Genomic DNA, 23,722 nt, shown 5'->3' with positions numbered 1-23,722 from the left:
AGAAGTGAAAAAAAAACAGCATTTTAATATCTTATGTTGATTTCGTCTATAATAAAGTACCACATCATTCAGCGTTTCTTTGGAGGGGGTTATGCTGTGATTTTTATTTTTAAAGCTAAGGTTGATTTTAAGGGCAGAAAAAGAAAAGAAAAGAAAAGAAAAGAAAAGAAAGAAATCATTTCAGAGTCTCCATGAATTACATTGCGGAATGATATTTGAAATAAAATTGAGAGGTGAAAAGTATGCAGATGTTATAGAAGACAAATTAACGACTTGAACATAGGGGCATTTCAGGTATTATTCCCATAGCAACTAAAATTTCCCTCTGTCTTTGGTGTTTCCGCTAATAGACATCAATCCTTCAGAAAAGAAATAGTCAATTGGCAGAATGCCACCTACATTACAGTGTATGGCTCTGGAGATTCCTTGTACTAACCCCCAAAACAGGACTGTGGCTGATCACATGTTTTCCCAGTACAGCCACATACACCTGTTTGCCAAGGGGCTTTGTCTTAATGTGATTTGTATAGAAAGCTGCATTTCACAAAAAAGCACTTTTTTAAATAAAAAAGTACTATAGCCCTGTTCTATTGCATAAATTCTTTTTCTCATCCACTGGAGGCTAAAAACAAAACAAACTCCACCCCCTGTAGATAGCCACGAACGTGCTCAAAATGATGAAATTGGGGTGGGGGTGGCAGATGTTTAAATTAAAAACAGAACTCCCTTGCATATTTCAGACATAATTTTTATTCCCATTAGCCTTTCCCAAAGCACTGGAACAAGTTCCATATTTGCCTAAATGCTTCCCTACTGTAAAATTTCCAAAGGGTTGGTCTGTTGTATTTGAATCAAACAATACTTTCACCTTAAAGGTAAAGGTAAAGGTACCCCTGCCCGTACGGGCCAGTCATGTCCGACTCTAGGGTTGTGCGCCCTTCTCACTTAAGAGGCCGAGGGCCAGCGCTGTCCGGAGACACTTCCGGGTCACATGGCCAGCGTGACGAAGCTGCTCTGGTGAGCCAGCACCAGCACAGCACACGGAAACGCCATTTACCTTCTCGCTATAAAGCGGTACCTATTTATCTACTTGCACTTAAGGGTGCTTTCAAACTGCTAGGTGGGCAGGAGCTGGGACCGAAAGACGGGAGCTCACCCCGCTGCGGGAATTCGAACCGCCGACCATACGATCGGCAAGTCCTAGGCCCTGAGGACTCACAGCGCCACCTGCGTCCACTTTCACCTTAAAGACCAACAATTATCATTGCATAAGCCTTTGTGGACCTGCCTTCCACTAAAAAACAAGAATTATGATGATGATGTTCAAGCGAGTTGCCCAAGGCATTTAATATTTTGCATTAATATATATACTAAGCATTTATAGATCATTACAGTGGTACCTCTGGTTAAGAACTTAATTCGTTCTGGAGGTCCGTTCTTAACTTGAAACTGTTCTTAAGCTGAGGTACCACTTTAGCTAATGGGGCCTTCCACTGCCGCCGCATGATTTCTGTTCTCATCCTGAAGCAAAGTTCTTAACCCAAGGTACTATTTCCGGGTTAGAGGAGTCTGTAACCTGAAGCGTTTGTAACCTAAAGTGTTTGTAACCCAAGGTACCACTGTACAAAGTGCTTTTCACCACCATCACCACAGAACACCCTCTTTCAAGTAGGATTTGAGTTGTTGCTCACATACAGTGGTGCCTCGCAAGACGAAATTAATCCGTTCCGTGAGTCTCTTCGTCTAGCGGTTTTTTCGTCTTGCGAAGCAACCCTATTAGCGGCTTAGCGGCTTAGCGCTATTAGCAGTTTAGCGGCTATTAAAGGCTTAGCGGCTAAAAGGCTATTAGCGGCTTAGAAAAAGGGGGGGGAAGCGGGGGAAAATCGGAACACTCGCAAGACGTTTTTGTCTTGCAAAGCAAGCCCATAGGGAAAATCGTCTTGCGAAGCAGCTCAAAAACGGAAAACCCTTTCGTCTAGCGGGTTTTCTGTCTTGCGAGGCATTCGTCTTGCGGGGCACCACTGTATTTTGGGTTGAATTCCCGAGCACTGGTCAACTATAACAAGCACATACTTGGAGTATGGCATAATTCCTAATCTGAGTTGTGTATCTAAATCATTACATGACAAGAGTAATATCCAAACATTCTATACAGAGAACCCTACAGTCATGCATGAACATTGTAATCTCTCCAACTAAAATACAGGTTCCCCTCCTACGTCACTCTTGTGCTATAGCAGCAGATCCACTTCTGAAAACATTGTCCAACCTGATGGGGAACGTGTTGTAGCATGATTAAGCCCAAGAACCCTGGAACAGCAATTAACACTGCAATTCACAAGTGCTGTAAAGCAAATATTACCTTCATTTTTTTCCCACTGGCCTATAAAATTTCTTTAAACAGTATACTTTCAACAGGGAAATCCCTCACAAGCTTAAAAAGTTTTCTGATGTTCTAATAAGTTTCTGATGTTCTAATAATTTGGATAATTTGAAAGGGAATCATAACTGACACTGAACCTACATTCCTGAGAATCTCCAGACAAGTTGGTAGATAATATTCAAAAACATGCAAGGATTTCTGTGAAGGGCTCATGTTTTTAAAATAAAAACAAGTCAGTCCTGATCTTACCCAACACTACTTCTTGGGCCCATGTAAAAAGAGGGGGGAGAAGAGTTTCCAGACTCCTATTTCTTGTTCGAAATAAAGTAATTTAGAAAGAACATGTCAAAAACCGTCAAAGGAAGTGCTGTTTCCACACTGACAGAGCATGGTATGTGCAAGCCCTTGCACAAGTAAGGTTTTTCTTAGAGTGCAATCCAATGCACATTTACTTGGAAGCAAATCCACTGTGTTCAGTGCAGCTTACTCCCAAGCACACATATTTAGGGTTTGTTTTGGAGGTAGCGTGCCTCCAAAGAGCTGCTAAATCACATGCTAAGCATGCAGAACTTCCCATGTTTAATCCCTGGTGTCTCTAGATCAGGGGTTGGCAAGGTTTTCCTCGCCTGGGCCGGTTCACAACAGCAGAGATCCCTCCATGGGCTGGATTGAGTATGCATGTGAGCGCGCACGCTCGCAACCTCCAGCGTTTGCACTTGCGCAAATGCGATTTCCAGCGCAGCGGAAGCGAGTCCCCACGGTGCGCTGGTATAGCGCAGCGCGCGGAGACTCCCCGAGTGGGTGGCTTGGTTCAGGGGTGGCTCGTGGGCCAGTTAAATGACCCCTTGGGGCTGCTTGTGGCCCATGGGCCTTTGGTTGCTGACCCCTGCTCTAGATAGAGCTGGGAAAACTCTTCCCTGAAACCCTGCAGAGCTGATGCCAGTTAGTGCAGAAAATATAGAGTTAAATGGACCAATAGGCTGATTTGGTACAAGGTAGCTTCCCATCTTCCATTGGAGGCTGTCATGTACACATTAGGAATTGTTTAGTTGATTAGCCTTTTTATCAGTTGAAGAGCTTCAGTCAGGAAGCAGGCACCATTAAAACATATTTGTGAAATTACTTTAAAAACCTGGTGCCATCTTGTAAGAGACAGTACCCCTCTCTCTTAAACACATATACAAATTGCTCTTAAGTTGGTGCCTGCTGTGACACATGCATGCATGATCTAAATGCAAATAAATTATCCTTTTTTGATAGAAGTATTGTTTATCTTCAACTTTATACATATTAAGGCTGCTCTCCTATGTACATTTATCTGGGAGCAAATCCCATTAAAGACAGAGCAAATTGCTTCCAAGTAAGAATGAACTTAGTTAATTAATTATACAAGCTTTAATTAAGATTCTTTTAATCAGTTGATAATTCCAATTTTGACAGCTTCACTCACAGAAGTCTAACCTTAAGACATTTTTGCCTAGCTAGCGTGAGATGGCTATAAGCACAGTCTTCAATATGCAGAAACTATAGGCAAGAAAACTCTCTCAACAAGAGACGAACTTAAAATTTGCATTCAGATTCAAGTAGGGCAACAGGTTCTGAAAGGTATAAAATTACTACATACCTTGCGCAAGCATATTGAACTCCAGGAAGAGAGCAATGTGGTAAAGTTCCATAGCTTCTTCAGCCCTTGTCATGTTTGGCTTTCCTGCTACAAGAGCCTGAACTTCGCTTAAACTCCCCACTGAGGGACTGCTGTGCAAAATAGAGAGGTCCACCAAATCTGTGTACATACAGTTTAAAATCACTCTCACGTATTTTTTTGGTATGATAGATTCATCCAGTATAATCCTTGTTGGAGTCCTTAGCGTTCGATCTGTGATTTCTTCACCGGTCCGTATTCTCCGCTGTAGTAGATGTCGAAAAAACGGGGACCGTGATGAAATTATAGCTTTGTGCGCTCTGAGCTCCTCATCTAAGCAGCTCTGACTTCCACCATAAGCTTCAACCAGTTCAGAGTCGGATGAAAAGCTGAGAACCACATCATAGTAACACATGTAGTCCAACAGCCCTCGCATATCAACATCTAAAGAATTTGGTGTTCCAAATTCTTCACTGAGCTGCATAAGGATGTCAACGTTTTGAAATCTCGAGTCCTCCATTCCAAATTCTCCTGTGTACAAGTAGTGTAACAATGCAGAAAACATGGGCAGGTCTATACCAGCTGTGTTGATATCCATTATAATCTCTGCACCGTACTCCGGTGAAGAAGAAAGTAGGGTCTTAAAAAACGGGCACCTTGCAGCCAAAATTGCACGATGCACAGGGAAGCAAGTCTCTTGAAATATTAGATCTACATCCGTACAGTATTTGAACTCATACAGTTCAGCCATGTCTTTCTGCAACGTTCTGGCTTCTGGTCTTGCCAAACTAGCTTGTAGAGAAAGCTCTTTTAAGGCTAACGTTCCTTCATACTCTTCCACTAACGCATTGACATCTCTAACATCCCAGCCTGAGAGTAGCTCACGCATCTGCTTGGCATGATCGGCAGACCGGCTAGACTTTCGGCGCTTAATAAACTTCTTTTTGAGGGTGGCAAGCCCAGAGCTTTTCTTTTTCTTGTCTTGAGGTTTCTCATGGCCATGGTCAAGGCTATACAGTTTGGATTCACAGCCATAGCCTTGATGAGAATAGGAGGATGTTCCTGAAACAGAAAGGAGAACTGTGTGTGGATCTAATACGGAAAACCCTGGAACACATGGTAGTTAAATGTGTGCAGCAAGCATGTTCTATGCTTAAGATAATATTTTATTCTCCTGCTAATTGTGCTCTTTTAAAAGGTGCATTTTACATTTAACTTCCTTAAGTAATGTTTTCTTTTGAAATGTTAATTTTTTGTTAACTTTGCTGCATTAAATGTGCATTCTGTAGCTGACCACCTTTGTAATGCTTTAGCCTGAAATCTTTAAGACAATATTTTAGTTTCCTGTTAATTATGTTGCTATGAATTTATGTTATATAAAGTGGTACAGAAATGAAATAAACAACAACTGCAAATAGTAGTAGTAGTAATAATAATAATAATAATAATAATAATGCTAGCAGTTATACACTTATACTAAGTGATCTATAGTATTAAGTGACTTACAATAAAAAATTGCCAAAACACAGTAGTAAAAACAAAAACCTTCTATAAAAGCACAAAGTAGAGCAAAAAAAGTGGACCAACCAAGTCTACAACCATGGACTCAAAAGCAGTAACACGCACAGGAAAATTTTTACATTGGCAGTCATCAACTTGTCAGACCTATGACCAACACTTAGCCCTAACCTGCAGTACAGAGACACTTTTTAAAACACTGAATGTTCCCATTTCACTCTCATCAGATCCCCCTCCCCTCTTTCAATGTTGTCCTGTCAGAGGGGTATCAACCTATCGGTTAAAGACCAATGCCTTTGACAACAAGGCATCAGCTACGAAAAGGAGAACTGGCCTGAAACTATAATCATTTATCTGGAATATGTGACTAAGTGGAAAAATCTCACTTGCTTTCCTGTGGTTTCACTATTTTTATCTATTTTATGTCTGTTCATTACCCTGTTTCTGAGGACTATCCATGTTTGCTAGTCATATACGGTCTTCTGGAAAGCCAGTACAGTGAGATATCTTACAAAGGATACTTTTTTTTTTTAAAGATAACTGCATCCTGCTTGCATCATTTATCACAGAGATAAGTGGCTCCACAGGACATATCATTACTGGGATTGGCCTCGCAGGGCAAATTTGACAGGCAAGTGGGCAATCACAGTGGGCACCACTGCCCACCTCTCAATATCCCTTGCATGGGATTTCCATGCACCCTGGTTGTCTGGCTCATGGGAACCTACAACTGCTGCAAAGCTGTTCTGTTGACCGCAAAGGGATTGAAGACAGCTCCTGCAGTCCCATGTGAGCCTCTGGAGCCTGAAAAAGAAGTGTGGGTGGGGCTGTTGGAAAGCCCTTTGCAAAACCACTCTTTGAAGCAGTGCCCCCCCCCTTTTAACATCACTCAAGCAATGCTTAAAAGGAGGGAGACTGCTTCAAAAGGCAAGTTTGCAAAGGCCTTTAAGACAATCCCCACACTTCCACATGAGCCTGCGAAGACTCACACAGGAGCCTTAAGACACTTGGCAGAAGTGGTCTTTGTAGAAGTTCCATGCTTCTCCTTTAAGAGAGCATGGGTGGGGAGAAGAGAAAGAAGACATTTGTCTTCTCGCCTTTGTCTTCTCGCCTGCCCTCTTGCTTAAATGAGGACACGGGTGATGTAAGCTGATGGGCAGGTGGTTTGAGGAAAATGACTTTGTGGGACAAACTGGACTCTGCGTCAGGTCAAAATATCAGCTTGCAGACCAATTCAGAACCTTCTTCTATGCACATAATCTTCTGGGTAAGAATGTTATGGTAAAGGTAAAGGGACTCCTGACCGTTAAGTCCAGTTGCGGACAACTCAGGAGTTGCGGTGCTCATCTTGCTTTACTGGCCGAGGGAGGTAGCACCTAACAATGTGAAATGTTTGTAGTCCCATGACAGACATAGAAAGCACTTCTTTCTTAAACTGTTTGTAAAAGTAAAGGGACCCTGACCATTAGGCCCAGTTGTGACTGACTCTGGGATTGCGGCAATCATCTCGCTTTATCGGCTGAGGGAGCCGACGTACAGCTTCCGGGTCATGTGGCCAGCATGACTAAGCCACTTCTGGCGAACCAGAGCAGCGTACAGAAACGCCGTTTACCTTCCTGCCGGAGCGGTACTTATTTATCTACTTGCACTTTGACATGCTTTCGAACTGCTAGGTTGGCAGGAGCAGGGACCGAGCAACGGGAGCTCACCCCGTCACGGGTATTCGAACCGCTGACCTTCTGATCGGCAAGTCCTAGGCTCTGTGGTTTAACCCACAGCGCTGATGCGTGTTTACGTAACGATATCTATATCTGATTAAATTGATGCCATGCAAAGGTTCCTCATGCAAAGGTTTCATTCAACTTTTATAATGCTTTTCTCTCTCTTGTGCTTTTGCGTAAGTATCATATACTTGGCCCAAGTGTAACACAGAGTTTTAATCCACTAGCAAACACTACTTTTCTTAGCTGCCACCACCTTACGGTGTCTTGGATAGGCCACAAAACAAAAACAGAAGGCATGAGAAGCAAGGTCTCTGGCCCTGTCTCATCTAACCAAGTTTCTGAGCTCTCTTGGTGATCTGGGCATGAAGCCAAGTGCATAATCAAGCAGTCTTAAGATGACTGTGTTAACAACATAGGTGAAATGTAATACTGATAACTAGTCAGTAAGAACTCTTTAAAATAAATAGATTATATTAGATTGAAGTACATAGGAACAACATAAAAAAACCCCTCACTTAGGCAAAATCCTTCCTCTGGTGGATTGGATAATACTACTGAGCAGGAGATATAAGCTTGTAAGTTCTAAAACGTTAATTTTTCTAAACTATTTCAAATATGGAGCAAACCAAAAGGTGCCTGGCTCATGGGATCAAAAAAGAAAGCACCCTCCCCCATGATACACTCTGTCTGAAACAAACTGTAGCTGACGTGACAAAATTGTTGCTCCACCCCTACAAAATGAACCAATAATTATTGCTAGGGGGAGGTTATGTGAAACGCCAATCAAGACTAGGGAAGTCAGGGATGACATCATATGCAATCAAGTCTCCTGAAGTTTGTCCTGCAGCAGCTATTACCATTTAAATGGCTGAGTCCAGGACAGAACATGTTTAGAGGATGCCCTGCCAGGTAACAAATTAACATATAACAAATCAACATTTCCACCTGGGAGGTCCAGGAGGATAGGTCAGCTGTGTGACAAAGAGGATTAGATTGTTAGGTTACACTAATCTGCAAGCTTTATGATGGAGGGTGTGCTGAATCTCGGCAACATTACGTTATGTTGCAACAGTTTCATTGTTTCACAGAAGGCATGAAACAAATCTGCTTTGCTTACGTATAAAATCCTACATAGATATGCTTGTTCCATTTTAATTAAGGGCCAAGAAAGCAACTCAACAACAATTCTTACATTTCCATAGAACAATACTTTTGGGACTGTCCTGAAATCCATTTTAAAGATACTCTGCAAGTTCATTGTAATTACTTTCAGTACCCTCTTAATATGGATTTGCATTCAGACTCTTCCCTGTTCAATTCCAAAAGTTGGTTGTAGCTTTCTAAAGGAAAGCTTGAAAAAGAAGCCCAACCCTGCTTTGTCCCTGCTACACACACCTGGGGCCATTTTACCATGGATCCTAAAAGGCAGTTCAAACAAAAAAGATCTAACATGACTTTCAAAAAATGCTCCAGAGAAAAGTGAACAAAAACCAGGCTTGCTGCAAGTTGGAAATATTCAAGTAGTAATTGAGGCTTCAAGGGAAGCTTCCAAAGGACTTAGGGTTAATTAATACCCAAGATTTACCTTGAGCAAGAACAATCTTGCTATTAAGTCTGATGGGCTAACAATGAGACATTATTTTAATAGTGTGCTTATTCCAAGTTTGTGCCAGAGGCAAAACCTGACAAAATCATGGAGTTCAAACACCAAACTTGCAGGAAGCCTAGTTTTTAATTCTGAAATCTGCAGTCTCCTACCAGTTTCCAGCCCCACAATGTTGGGGGGTGGAACTCATTTTTGTTAAGTGCGTTCTTCTTATCTGATCTGGCCTTTTGTGGCAGCCAAGAGAAAAAAATTATCCATGAGAAACTGACTTGCAAAACACTTTGAACTTTAGAACAACTTCCACATGCCACAGCTTACACACACAGCTGAGCAAATTGTATTTTAAGGGGTAGCTGATTGCCCAATAAAGCTAAAGTGACCCTTGTTCACTCCTATTACTAATGCACATATACTTTACTTACAGTGGGACTTGGGATTGCGCCAGCCCACCCTGCTGCTTGCTTATGAGCCTAGATGTAACATGCATGTGGAACTTACAACAATAGAATGATATATCTCTAGGACCAAAAATCTGTGGTTGTATCCAATGCCATCCAAGTGATGACACATGTGCAAGGGGAATTTACTGCCCCTAGACAGGAGACTCACAGCAAAATATTTGGATGTGGGGCAGAAGGTTGCTTGTGGGAGAAACTGAAAATCAGGTCAAGGCAGCACCATTAACACACTGTTGAAACTGGTAGAAGGGCAAGATGAAAACTAGAGTCACAGAAGAAACAAGGAACGAGGTAAAAAACAACAACGCGGACCCAAATAACAATAAACACTGGATTATTGTTACATGCATAAGCCTTTGTCTCATGCATCCCATCTTCTCCTTTGGCATAGCCTTAAGGAGACTGAGAATTTTTACTTCTGATTTCAATTAGCCACAGTTTAGCATTTCGGCCACATTCTAAACTGTGCTTGGTCTTAGCTATGGTTAGTTGGAACAAGATAGCTGCATAACCCATGTCTTGAAGCTGGCGTGTTTCAGCTAACCATACTTAAGAAGGCCAATGGGTTTGTCAGGCTTCAGACATCACAAGTGTGGCTAGTTTAAAAGAGATGTGAAAAATTCCACACTCCTTCCTGCTGCACCTGAGGGGAGGAGCTAGTGAGGGAGTCTAGGAGAGACTAGGCATGCTCTCTTGACATTGAGACCATTGTCACCTTGTATGGACACTTTTTGATTTTGCCATCCAGGGAGTTTGAATAAATACTACAATGCATTTAATTCAAGGTAAGTATTCCAAATGTTGTAATTACAAAGTACATCCAAAACAGATAAAAACAATTTTGCCATGGTAGTTACCAATTATGAACATATTAGACCAGTTCTTTTTCACCTTGCTTGCCTCCAGATTGAGTTCTGGGGCCAAATCAAAGTGCTGTTTTTTACTCATTAAACCTGCATGGCTTGGTATTTTCCTACATATATCTAACATCATCAGTGAATGCCCTTCGTCAAATGCCTCTTAATCCTATTTAGAGATTGGCTGCACAAGCAGAGAATCTTCACTACTGTGCCCCCCCCCCCATTACAGGATGCTCTCCCTAACCCTACATTTTTAAAAAAATCAGTGCCTAATACTTTGCACAGCCTTGATGAGGTTTTGATGTTTGATGGTTAAATAACTTTTACTTAGTGCCGAAAAGAATTTTAATCTCTGCTGGTTGGATGCATGTTTTAACCTTATAAGACTGTTATTTTGCTTTTATGTCAGTGGATATGCTTAGAGTTACATTGTGCTGCCCTGGTTGTTGGCTTTTAGTGTTTACTTGAGTCTATTTATGATTTTGTTAAGTCCTTTTATTTGCTCATTGCTCAGAGAACATTGTTACAGAATGACTCATAAACGTAATAAATGGAAATTGTGTGAACCCACAAAGTTCACAGTATCCTAGTATCTTAGATCTATATAACTTGCTAGTCTTTCTCCTTTCTTTCTTTCTTTCTTTCTTTCTTTCTTTCTTTCTTTCTTTCTTACAGATATCACAAGAAAACCTATGCCCTGGAAATTAAAACTTAAAGACAGGAGAAACTTACCTATGAATGTCTGTTGTGCCTGAGAATTTCCCCCTACCCTTGGGGAACACGAATGAGGGTAGTTCGAAGCATTAGCACCCATTTTCTTCAGTCACTCAGGCATTCCACTTGCTGGCTCATCAGCACACAGTTCCATAATCCATTATAAAACTTCAAGACATGGCTCAGGTAGGTTCTTTGCCTCCATTTCTGAACAAAAAAAAAGAATAATCATAATCACTGCTGTCTTCCCAAGTACACAGCTGTACTTAATACTGTACTTAATTCAGTAAGAGAACATTCATTATGACAAATGCCTGAGTGAGAAAAACACATTTAGAATGCAAAAGCAAAATCAGCAGTGCTGCTACAGTTTAAGAGATTGGTAGCCCAATGTTATGCATGTTTGCTCGGAAGTAAATCCCACTGTATTCAGTGGGGAATAGTGCAGCTTTAAAATGTTTAAAATGTTTTCACACATTACATTTAAACCACAGCAGTTTAAATAAATGCAAAATCTGTGGTAGCCAATATGGACATTTTCAAGACAATCCTATTTCCCAGCTCAATGGATGGCCTTATTTCCGTCAGCTTAACCCAACACGGGATTGCCATGCAGGACCTTAAGTACCTTGGAGAAAAGTTGGGTTCTGTGTTCAAAATTAGCCAGGTCCTTTTTGCTACCGGTGTGGGTCCAATTGCAAATACATGGCGATTTCTGGGTGCCAGGTTAGCGACCACAGTTTAAAAACCTCTGCCTTACTCCATAGTTAATACCATTTCCATTTCCATTTCCACTGTGTGTGTTTCTCCTTCTTGCATACTGGGACAAGTACATTGTTGTAAGAGCAAGCTACAGTCAAGCAGTAGAGACCATAGAATGATGGAATTGTAGCATTGGAAGGGATCACGAGGGTCATTTAATCCAACCATCTGGTGAACAGATATTCTGTTGGGGCAACCACAACCTAGATTCAAGGTGCTGTTTGGCGCCTAGTTTATATACACCCGAGTTTCTAACTGGTTGGGTTATAAAGGCAATAAAGTGCTGTGTATGAGGGACCAGTTCTTACTGCACACTTTCCTTGTGCTGAAAATATGCCATCATCTAATACCAAGTTATCTGTTCAACTCAGGTCCTCCTGCGCCTTTGATGATGCTATCCCAGCTTTAATTGTTGTTTAGATGTACATTTTTATATTCTTAATGATATCTGAGAAAAAATCACTTCCTATAAATGTTTCAGATGTGCAGGTATAGTGGTTTTATGCAACTCATGAGCACACAAAAAGTGCTGTTGAAAATCTGTCTGTCTGTCTGTCTGTCTATCACCCGCCCTTCACCCCAAGGTCCAGGGCAGGTCTCAACATTAAAAGCCATTAAAAACAACTTGCACCCATATAAATAAGATGGGTCCTAAAAATATACACCTTTGGGACAGATACAATGGTACCTCAGGTTACATACGCTTTAGGTTCCATACGCTTCAGGTTACAGACTCCGCTAACCCAGAAATAGTACCTCGGGTTAAGAACTTTGCTTCAGGATGAGAACAGAAATCGTGCTCCGGTGGTGTGGCAGCAGCAGCAGCAGCATTAGTTAAAGTGGCACGTCTGGTTAAGAACAGTTTCAGGTTAAGAACGGACCTCCGGAACGAATTAAGTACTTAACCCGAGGTACCACTGTATTGGACTACTGTAATCTGCTCTATAGGGGGCAGCAGCTCCTAGGCTTTGATCAAAAGCTGCAACTGGGGCCAAATACTGGGGCCAAGAAGGCTGCTAGTACAGTATACCCTTGGTTCGAATCTGCAAGACGAGGTGAGCTCCTATTGCTCTGTCCCATTGCTCTGCTAGCTTCTGCCAACATAGCAGTTCAAAAGCACACCGCTGCAAGTAGATAAATAGGTACCGCTGCAGTGGGAAGATAAACCGTGTTTCCGTGCGCTTAGGCACTCATCACGGTGCCCCATTGCGCCGGAAGCGGTTTAGTCATGCTGGTCACATAACCCAGAAAGCTGTCTGTGGACAAACACTGGCTCCCTCGGCCTAAAGTGAGATGAGCGCTGCACCCCATAGTCCAGGGGTCCTTTACCTTTTTTACCTTTACCCTTTTCTGATTGGCAGTTTGCACTGGTTGCCAATTTGCTTGTGAACCAAGTTTACGGTTCTGGTATTGACTTATAAAGCTCAAATTAACTTAAGACCCCATTATCTAAGGCAATGCATCATCCCACCCGAACCTGCCAAGCCACTCATATCTTCAGAGGAACTCCTCCTGGAAGTGCCTCAGCCTGCTCTACTTGACCAGGCATCAAGCAGGAAAAGGGCTCTCTCTGCAGCAGTGCCTGCATTATAGAACAGTCTCCCCAGAGGGACCAGACAGGCACCTCGGTAACATATTTCTGATGGCAATTAAAAACACTTTTGTTCACCTAGGAATTTGTGGATTGGGAATTGCTGGCTCTATTTATTGCGCTTGTGCAACTTATTTGGTATATTCTGTTTTGTTTTAACCTAACATTGTTGATCAACCTGTATGCTGCTTCGGTAAACCACATGAAAAGCAGTACAGAAGTATTTTCAGAAATAAAATAAAGAGTAGAGATGCATGTGGTTGTAAGTAAATGTAACTGAGTTGTGATATGTAAACCTACAAAATGAGATGTGCTGCATGTAGGATCTTGTATGTGAAGCAATGGAGGCACTCCCTTCCCTGTAGCGCTTTTGAGTCTAACAAAAAACTGGGTGTGTGAGAGTGAGTAAAATAGCAGACAGATCTTGAGATACTGTGCTGCTCTGGCCACATGACCCCAGTAACCAAGCCATGCACATGGGCAAGTAGGAACTCTCTTTGACAAAGGGTCACCACTTTTTGTTGGGTCCTGTCTGCAAAGAAAGACAGTTACATACATATACTCAGGTTCAATTAAAATGGACCATGGTCAGCAATGCTGTGAAGGGGACACGATCAAATGGACTTGTTCCAGAAAAACATGTTTTACCTTTCTCAAATTGCAACATACCATACTGCATCATAAGCTGTGCATTATGCCTCCACAACCACAGGGGCCAATCTTTTTTCTTATCTGTGGGGTACATTTGGCTGAAATGAAACAATTCCTTTTACAAATTAACAGTTCTGCATGAATCTCAAGGGAAATTTCTATAAGATCATGATTCGCTGGAACTTGACCCAACTTGCACGAGCAAAAAAACACCTAGCAATAAGCAACCAGTGTTGGAAATGTAAAACTTTCACATGATTGGGAATGCGCAATAATTAAAATATTTTGGGAGCCTGCACTAACAGAAATAAAGAACATCCTTTGTCAGAGCTCCACAGAGACCCTTTTGCAACAGTATCCGGATACTGCAAAAGACTAATTTCCAAAGACAACCAAGAAACAGTAACATCAGCAAAGATGGAAAGTGGAAAAATTCCCTACGCTGTCAATAAATTCCTGGCTCTCCAGAGTTTAGGAAATGGGTTATATGTCTAAGCTTGTAAACTTAAAAGTAAGAGAAGGAAGGCAGATAGAAGACAACTTCTTTGTATTTTATTGGAATAACGAAGGGCAAGAACAAACAAATGCATATACAGTAAATTGTTAGGAGACATTTTGAAACATGAAACTTTGCTTTTATAGCAGATTTTCATTTACTCTTTCACTCTAAATGTCTGACAAGAGTGCAATACAAAATATATTAACATATATACCTCAATTTTCACAACTGATACTTATCAGTTATAAATAGGGTCAGTTCAGTATCTAATACATTAAATTATTTAACATTAAGTACAGTATTGTCTCATGTACAGATAATTTATATAATACTATTTTATGAATATACTTTTTCTTTGATCTTTTTGAATAACAAATAAAAACATACTTCTTTGCTAGGGCAGATTTAGAACTGAGTCCTGGCATTGTGCAATTTTCATTTTTATGGCTCCACCATGAGGGTTTACTTCTGATGAAACACCACAAACAGACAGGAAGTAATAATATTGGAAGCTGCCTTATATCAGGACAGTCTATTTGTCCACCTAGCCGAGTATTCTCTACTCTGACTGACAGCAACTCTCCAAGGTCTCAAGAGGAGGTCTTTCCGATCAGCTGATACTTTTAACTGCAGATGCCAAGGTCTGAAGTTGAGACCTTGTGCAGGCACAGCGCGTGCTGCACCACTGAGCTATTTCACACACTTAACTAATACCCTCTTTTCAGCATGAGCCATAAAGTACCTTATTTTTTTTCTTTCACTTGTCATTTAAAAACCCTAAAATCCAGCGGCAGGTCACATCTGTTTACAGGATGTCTCATCTTGCCCCTGTTCCTGTACTGCTTATGCCAACTACCATAGTTATTTCTATGGCTACTGCATCTGCAGGAAACCTCATGACCAGGAGCTCCGATGTAGCCAGACCAGTTATTTAGAGCTGTGTACACATTCGGGCCTAAGAACTCTCTTCAGGCTCAGAAGGCAATGGAGGTACAATGGAGGCTAGCATGCAGTACAAAAGCTCTGACATGGCTAGTGTGAGTATAAATACTAGGGGCATTGGCTTCTGCCCATTTCCTAGTCGATAAGATCAGTACTTTATGCCTGTTGGACTTTAGACTCACCCTCAATCCTTCATCCTACCTCCAGCAACTGATCCCAGGGCTCAAGTCCTGGTAAGGCAGCCCTCTACCCTAGCCTGGCTCACAGCCAGACCTCCCATTAGGTAGAATGAGATTCTTGCCTCAGGCTGCTGATTTTGGGTGTCATGAAAGGGCATTATTTAATCTACTGATGTTCTATTTTTACTGCCAGAGAGAGAGGTGCTTCTGGGATTTTTTTTACCTGAAATGCCAAAGTAGCTTGACCAGCCTTGGTTGGGTACTATGCACCTTGACTGGGGGAGGACATCATTTACTGCTCCATTGTAGGCAGAAATATGTATTGAACCACCCTTGCCAGACATGGGAGGCTATAGCATCAGTTGGCATGGAGACGTACAAAAGATGTTTAGTTTTAGTTTTAACTAGCGTTTAGTTTTAACTTACAACTAAAGTCACTGTTGTAACCTCTATTTCATACAGGTGGAAATTCCTTTTGCCATTTTGAAAAGATAGGGTTTTTTCTCTCTTGCTAAATAAAGAATAGGAGTTCCCCGATTAAACGTGGTTAGTTTGAGAAAAACTCCCAAGCTAATGACTCAACTATGCTCTTGTCCCTTCTCTGGATGGAAGAAATCAACACAGTCTGTTAGCATTATCACCGCTACAGTCTGAATACTTTAAAAAGGAGCAAAGGTGAAAGGCTACTCAACTCAATGTTCTTCTTACAAGGACCTCTTATGTGTGCCAGATGAGCTGATACCCTCCCCCCTTGCACAGTTATTTCAATGGTGATAAAAGACCAGTGAAAAAACACACTGATAACTGCCTTGCGAGATCAAGGTCCATCTAGCCCAGTCACTAAACAATGTTAATATACCAGAGTGAATTCGTCACTGTCACAATAGCAATAGCTACGATTCCTGTGGCAATTAGGAAAATATGTCCATGGCCAAAGTTATTCACTAACCAGTCCCTGATGTTACATAGCAGCGCTATAACAATATACAGAAAGCTTCCCTTAAAGTGGCTACTCACTAATGTGGTGAGCAATTCTTCAGAGAAACTCGCCAGACACACAGCTTAGGCTCTCTCTTGACTAGGGATTCACTTTCCCCTCTGTCACCCCATGACATGATAAGGGTGACAAGAGGCATAGCTGTCAACTTACAGATTTGAAAATAAGGGACCAGCAGCCTTGAACATAAGGGACCAGCAGCCAAAATAAGGGACCTGCAGCCTCACCTGTTCCAGGCACTCCAGTCTTCCTGTCCTCCTGCAGTCTGGTCAAACTCAGGCTGGGTAGCTTCGAGAACACTGTCCAACCAACTTTGTAACCAGAGGTTCAACTGAATAGAATCTGAATCACATGCACCACAAGGCCTATGCAGTCTCAACTTAAGATGGCTCCCCAGCCTGGCTTTGAACTGCAAAGTTTGCAGCAGCACATGCAACAAAATGGTGTCCAGCATTAAAAAAAAACCCTCAGCTTGCATTAACTAGCCACACACAAGGCATGCAAGCTCCACCCCCAGTCGTTCTTATTAGGTGAGCAACACAGCGAAGCAACACAGTTGGAGCCTCCCTCCTCCCTGGCCGGCAGGGAGGGAGGGAGAGGAGCTGCTTCCTTTGAAATTTAAGGGACATCATTTAAGGGACAGCAGCGGGACATGGTGCTGGAATAAGGGACTGTCCCTTCAAATAAGGGACACTTGACAGCTATGACAAGAGGATATAGCCGCCCTTTCTATATAGAAGCTGCAGACCAAGCAGGAATCACCCATACTGTTACACTGAGGTTTTTTGGCAGGGGCTCAATACAACAAAGACGGTCTGCGTCCCTCCCCAGCTTCAAGTTAGAGATGTGGATTGCGCTGGCCATTTTGGCAGCCAGTAGCTTACCACCCCTCAAACAAGATCCTGCCTTTCCCTCTGCGTTACCCTTGGCTGGCCAGCAGGAACACAAGCTCATGCTGCCCTCCCTCAGTTCATGGGCTCAGCTAAGGCAGCAAGCTCATGGACATTTATTTGGGAGTAAGCCCCACTGAACACAGTGAGGCTTAGGTTCAAGATGAGCATCTTGGCTCGGCTATTAAGGCCAGCCAGAATTTGTGTAACCCAGCTTTTGACATACAGTACTATAAATGGAGATAAGCACCAAAAATTGCATCTGCCTAACTGTAAAGTTGCCTTCAGCCCCAGTTCCAAAATCCCTGCTCCAAAGTTATCATTTATCACACATCAATACTGGAAAAATGAAATGTGCTTGATCACCTAGAAATGCAACAGCAGCACCCAGGAATTTTGACCATTTACTCAATTCTATGTGCAGTGTAATGCTGGCAGTAGAAAAAAAATTCCAAGGAGTACTGAAGCCAAGGAATCTGAAATATTTCTCGAGCCCTAGCATCCATGTTTAAAAGTTATCTTCCTTCCGTTCTTCAGTTTTGGGAAGAACATAAAACCACAGCTAGTACCTTTCAATTGATTTCGAAGATGATGGTTATATACCCAACATTTTAGCTCACGTTTACTGCTAACTGAAACACGAGGAGGTGCCAATTCCTCCCAAATACAATACTCAGCACATAACAAATGTACATGATTCGTGCCACAATAAATATGCAAATTACTCTCCCACAAATTGTTAACAGCTTTTCAGTGTTGTACTTAAAAAAACCAGTAGAAATCTATATTTAGGGAAGATGAATTTAAATAAGAAAGACAAACTGTAATATGTCAGCACCTAGGTCTGCAATACAGCAAACATCTCAGGTTCCCACCATTCCACAACTTTAGAATGTCTAAGGAAACTGGCAATAATCTGAGGCATCTGGGCTTATAGCCAGGAGTCCCCAGCCTAACAAAAGCTCTGTGTACAACTGGGCTTTGGGTAACAGCCATGCTTTTGTATACAAGTTTCCTCTCAACACCAGCATTTTCATACTATTTTCCACTAGGACTTCAAAGTGATTAAATGACAAGGTGCAAAACAAAAAATGAATGTTGTGCAGCCAAATACTTCAAACTTCTGTTTCTTCCAAAAATGGGTATTCTCAGAAGAATAATGAAACAGCCAAATCTTCAGAGTATGCAAAGCCTGTTAATGTGTGAACTAACGTTATTTAGACAGATTGGCTTTTAATGTTATAATAATGTGAGAGTCAAAAAGGGAGAGAGGGAAAAGTAATCCAGATACACTACACTAGATCGTAAATTGCAAAACCCTTTCCTGTTATTAACTTGTTTTGAGAAATTACAAAACAAAAAAACAAGCACTGTGTTCTTCTAGCAGACTATATCCATTATAATAGATCTGCAAACCTTACATTTTCCCATACACATACACGGCTTTGCTTGCTGTTGTGTACATATAACACAACACAAATTGGCCGATACAGCGGTGTAACAGTAGGGTAAAGCCCAATAGGACAAGACCCTAGGACAAGGGTCAGATCTACCATTCTTGCATGGTTCAGAGCTTGGAGAAAAAAGCTGCAAGTGTATTGCAGATGGCCACCAACTTGGATGCCTTTAAGAGAGGATTAGCCAAAACTCAAGGACAGGGAAATCAAGACCTCCTCGTCATCCCAATGGTTATGCTTTGCCTCCAATATCAGAGGCAGTGTGCCTCTAAATACTAGTTGCTGGGAATCACCGGTGGGCAGAATGCTGTTGTGCTTGGGGGATTCCCAGAGGCATCTGGTTGGCCACTGTGAGAACAGGATGCTGGACTAGATGGGTCACTGGACTGATCCAGCAGGGCTTTTCTTATGTTCTTACTGTTTACATTCTCATACAATAGACCTGAGACACATGTTCCCAAAAGGTTGATGACTACTGTGGTATAACTTTAGCTTATAGTGGTTGTTTTGAACTGATGCCACTAGTCTTTGTCCTCACTTAAGTTGGGAATTGATTTGTGCCTCCACACTCCAAATTCTGTTCAGTTCATCTAGTGGAGGTAATAATTTGTCCCTTAACTGCTTATAATAAATTGAGATCTGTTTTTCCAGCTGCCTAGATATTTCAAGATTGCCCAGAGATGGTATATCTGAATGTATGGCCAAATGCAGCAGGGTAACAATCTAAAATTATCTTTTAATATTCTCCAATGTCGCAAGCACCTTCTGGAGAGCCAAGTGCCTCACATCTTTCCTGGCCCAAATTTTTCCATGTAAAAAACTAACTGATTTTAAAGCCCTGAATTGGTGCTGTCTAGTGAGGATATGGATGCAATTTATGGTTGCCAGTTAAGCTTTTTTGTTCAACTTTTGTTGAATACTGCCTGTATAGTACATTCAATAAGATGAGTAAAACCAAGATCAGTGTAAACTAAGTGAAAGATTGTATTTTTCTAGTTTGACTAAACTAGAAAAAGCTGGATAAGAAGTGGATAAGAAGCTTGGGGAATAATCAGGTACATTCATTCCCCCTTGGAACTCAAACCATCTCTGTAGTCTCAGAAAATTTCCTGTCCCTCCATTCAACTAAAGCTCAGCTGACATTTACAAGATTCACACTTCTGGAAGCAAAGTAGAAGCTAGGGCATGACACACACTGGAGTGAATAAGAATACTAGGGGCTAATGTACCTCAAGTCTACTCAACTATGCGAATTTTTATTTTCTGGAATCCACTTTAATCTTTAAAGTTAGAAAATGCATGAACTAAGTGAATTATTAGTGTGATTGAAGAGACAGTGATTTCTTATTTTTTCTATAAGATAAAACAGCACCAACCTCTTCTTCCTTGCAAGACCAGCCAAAAGGCATCTTTACCTTTTAGAACTTTGTTCCAATTACATGCATGACTACATGTGCTCTGCCAACTTTCCATGTCAGAGAAAATTATCTGTCTCAAAGATTAAATGTCATTAAGTCTGTATATGGTATATAAGATCTATGCAAAGGAATTTTAGTTTCACTGAGCCAATATTTTTCTATAGCACCCCATCTATATTTCTATGGCACTCCATCTATGCTTCTTTAGCAGAAACATCTTTAGCATAAACACACCAATTTATAACTGGGTTGACAAACAGCAGTACAATGGGTAAATATTTCTTAAATGAACCCATTCCCCACAAGCAAACAATTTTAACACTTCATTAATGCTAGAGTGAGGCAACACACACACACACACACACACACACACACCCTCTGTACACCCTACTAAAAAGTCAATGAAATGACTCTTAGTACCTTTTCTACTATTTCATGTCACGCAATGCCTACAGTATACAACCCAAGTTTCCTTAAGTAGAGGGTGCCAATTCTCTGCTTAAAAAGCTAAATGTTCCTGAAATTTGTCCTATGCAAATCCTGTATGTGGGTGCCAATGCATTCTTGCATTTATCTCCATTAAGTGATCTTTCACTTTTCAGCCCTCCAAATAATATAATAATAATAATAATAATAATAATAATAATAATAATAATAATAATAATAATTTATTATTTGTACCCCGCCCATCTGGCTGGGTTTGCCCAACCACTCTGGGCGGCTTCCATAGAAACCAAAAAAAAAACACTAAAATATCATACATTAAAAACTTCGCTGAACAGGGATATCATTTTTTATTACCCATTAATACATAAAGACAGAGGAACCTATTTACAACCCAGTTCTCTATCCCCCCCCCCATTTTCTTTACCAGACAATATGGAGCAGAGTTCTATTCAGATACTACATTTCTTCAAGTTGCATTTCTGGTAGGATTGGAACTAAACACATGTAATCCTTGGCAGAGTGATAGTGTTCATGCAGTGTTTCCTGGATATCCATAGACACTGGCCTCTCATAGTTAATTTTAACTATGTTTGAAGATTGCTTAAACTAAAGGTTCCTTCACAAATTTTAACTTTTACAGAAACTGCATGGCTCAAAACATGTGTGAACACACTGCAAAACTGGCAATCAGATCATAGTTTGCCTTTATTTATTCTCTAACCACATAACAAACTCCTGCAACCAGAATGCAGGATTCATGTAATGTGCAAGTCTAGAATTGGTTACTCACTTAGCATTTTAAGCTTATAAGACTACTACCAAGAGGGTCACAAAGTGGCTTTCAAAAACAAATATACACACAGAAATTGAAAAACCACGTACAATATAGAAGCATGGGAAGCATTGGGGGGGGGGGGGAGAGCTCCTTTCAAAGTTTATCACTTGCACCAAAAAGGGGTTGCAAGGTTTTAACCAAAGGCTAATTCTGTCTTTCAATACCACGAGGCTGCAAGTGTGCCGAGATGAGAAATCATGTTTTTAAGAGTTTAAAATGCCACAGTTTACACATTACGCAGCACATTGACCCTGTAATGGTATACGTTATATGATTTCCCCATACTCATTTTCTATAGGTTGGACATTTATATCTGTTGTTTAAGCATGGTCAATGTCCAGAGAAGATGTGGCTCAGCAATGTCTGGAGGTCCAGAGGTTCCCTACACATGCACCACAGTGTTTTGTTGCATTTGAATTGCTCATCAGCTATCAAAAATAATCTTGGCCTAGTTTTAAAAGCCTGTATGACAACAAATGACATCATTGTTATATACTAGTAAGTGATTCAATACTCAAGTACCCATGACTGCGGAACGAATGTCCAACACACCACTTTAAAAAGGAAACTATGTTTACAATCAATGTTATAAGAAACTAAAGGAATTCACTGATCAAGAAAAATGAATTACTTAGCAGTTCCATCTTCTACATGTCTACTTAAGCTCCACTGAGTTGCATGGGGCTTACATATAAATAAGATGCATAGAATTGCAGCCAAAGAGTAATTTTACCTGTTGAGAATTCAACTCGGATATTTGTTTAATTTCTTGGTCCACCAAGAGGAAATTATATATTTCAATTTGCATCAGGTGGACCTCCCTGTAATTCTGAAATGAACCTTAGCTTGAAGGAAAAAATATACTTGGGAAAATAAACCTCAAATGAAAATTATTTATGAATTAGCATAGAAATGGTAATTACGCTCTTACTGAACTACTTTCCATTTAAGTATAACTATATGCTTCACACTAATATTGTGATGGCATAGTTCACAAAATATTTCCTTCCAAATCTCAAAATTCCAGAACTGATGCAACCAAAATTACAGCCCTTTATATCCCACTTATTTTGATGGTAAGGTTAGAAACCGCAAGCATAGCTGATTTTGACTGATTTGTGGCTAATCCACTGAAGTTTGTGCATATGGCTCTTTACAGACCACTGGTCACCAGTGGGAAATAAGAGACATTTCTACCATTTGCAGAGGATTATCTGGCTTGTCTTTTGCAGTGCTACTGTGATCTTTAAATAGATAAACTTTGTTTCAATTGAACAGTGTGGACACTTGATCACCAGCTAAGCTTCCCAGTTCTCCTTATCTTCTCAGAGTGTTCAAGTCACTTTCCTACTCTAGTTTTCTTCCATCCTGTGAAATGAAAACAATTCCTAGTCCATGTAAGAAGCACAGCTGTATACTTGTACAGCTCAAATACAAAGTCATCTCAACTGTCTTGCTTGCATAGCCAATGAATTTAGGCTTGGGAGCTGCTAAACTCTTCAGAATAAACACCTAGAAACTGACCACTTTGTGCATTCTATCACTGCAAAGCAATATTTCTCAAGCTGTCAAGGAGACCCCTTCAGAAACAGCAAGGTGGAAATTGATTTACAAGTCATACTTGAAAAAAAGACTATAAACAGTCAAGGTTCAGCATTTCCAAAAATGTGGGTCACAACAACACAGTAATTGTGATTCTGCAAATGTTGTGAGACAAATATTCTCAGGGGTGCATTCAACACTGGTCAAATTCAGAGTGGACCCATTAAAATTAATAGGCATGGCTAACCTAAGTACATTAATTTCAATGGGTCTACTCTGAGTTTGACTAACGCTGGATACAACTCACAAGACTAGACATGAGGTGGCATTTTTAAAGGTGTGGCAGATTAGGAATTGTGCTGTCTTGCAAGTTGGAAGCAGGCAACTATATTCCATGAGGTTTATAGGCTGGCATTGCTGGAAGAAAGAGCAAGATCAATCTCATCCAACATTCATTTTCCAAAGGTTCTGTGAGTTCACAAGTGTAAGGATAAAGGCGATCACTCTCTCCTGTGGCTCCCAGCAACACTTTATCACCAAAACAAACTTGAGCCTGGAGAGCTCAGTTCGTTAGAGTGTGGTGCTGATAATGCCAAGGTTGCAGGTT

General features: G+C 41.0%; 1 protein-coding gene across 2 annotated transcripts in view; it reads right to left on the bottom strand.

Annotated features, from left to right (window-relative positions):
* BTBD7 (BTB domain containing 7) overlaps positions 1-23,722 on the bottom strand; it is a 74,510-nt gene that overhangs the window by 36,830 nt on the left and 13,958 nt on the right. For both annotated transcript variants that reach the window (XR_014002524.1, XM_081172657.1), the window contains exons 2-3: positions 10,924-11,112; positions 4,008-5,087 (exon numbers count right to left, since the gene is read on the bottom strand). Coding sequence is in view for 1 of the 2 variants with exons in the window: in XM_081172657.1 (XP_081028783.1) it covers positions 4,008-5,087; positions 10,924-11,005 (1,162 nt within the window). In the remaining variant the exon portion in view is untranslated. The remainder of the gene's footprint in view (positions 1-4,007; positions 5,088-10,923; positions 11,113-23,722) is intronic.

This window comes from Podarcis bocagei (genome assembly GCF_964188305.1).
Source record: "Podarcis bocagei genome assembly, chromosome: 1".
In the NCBI taxonomy this organism is placed as follows: domain Eukaryota; kingdom Metazoa; phylum Chordata; class Lepidosauria; order Squamata; family Lacertidae; genus Podarcis; species Podarcis bocagei.
This window is presented reverse-complemented; position numbering and strand designations above follow the sequence as displayed.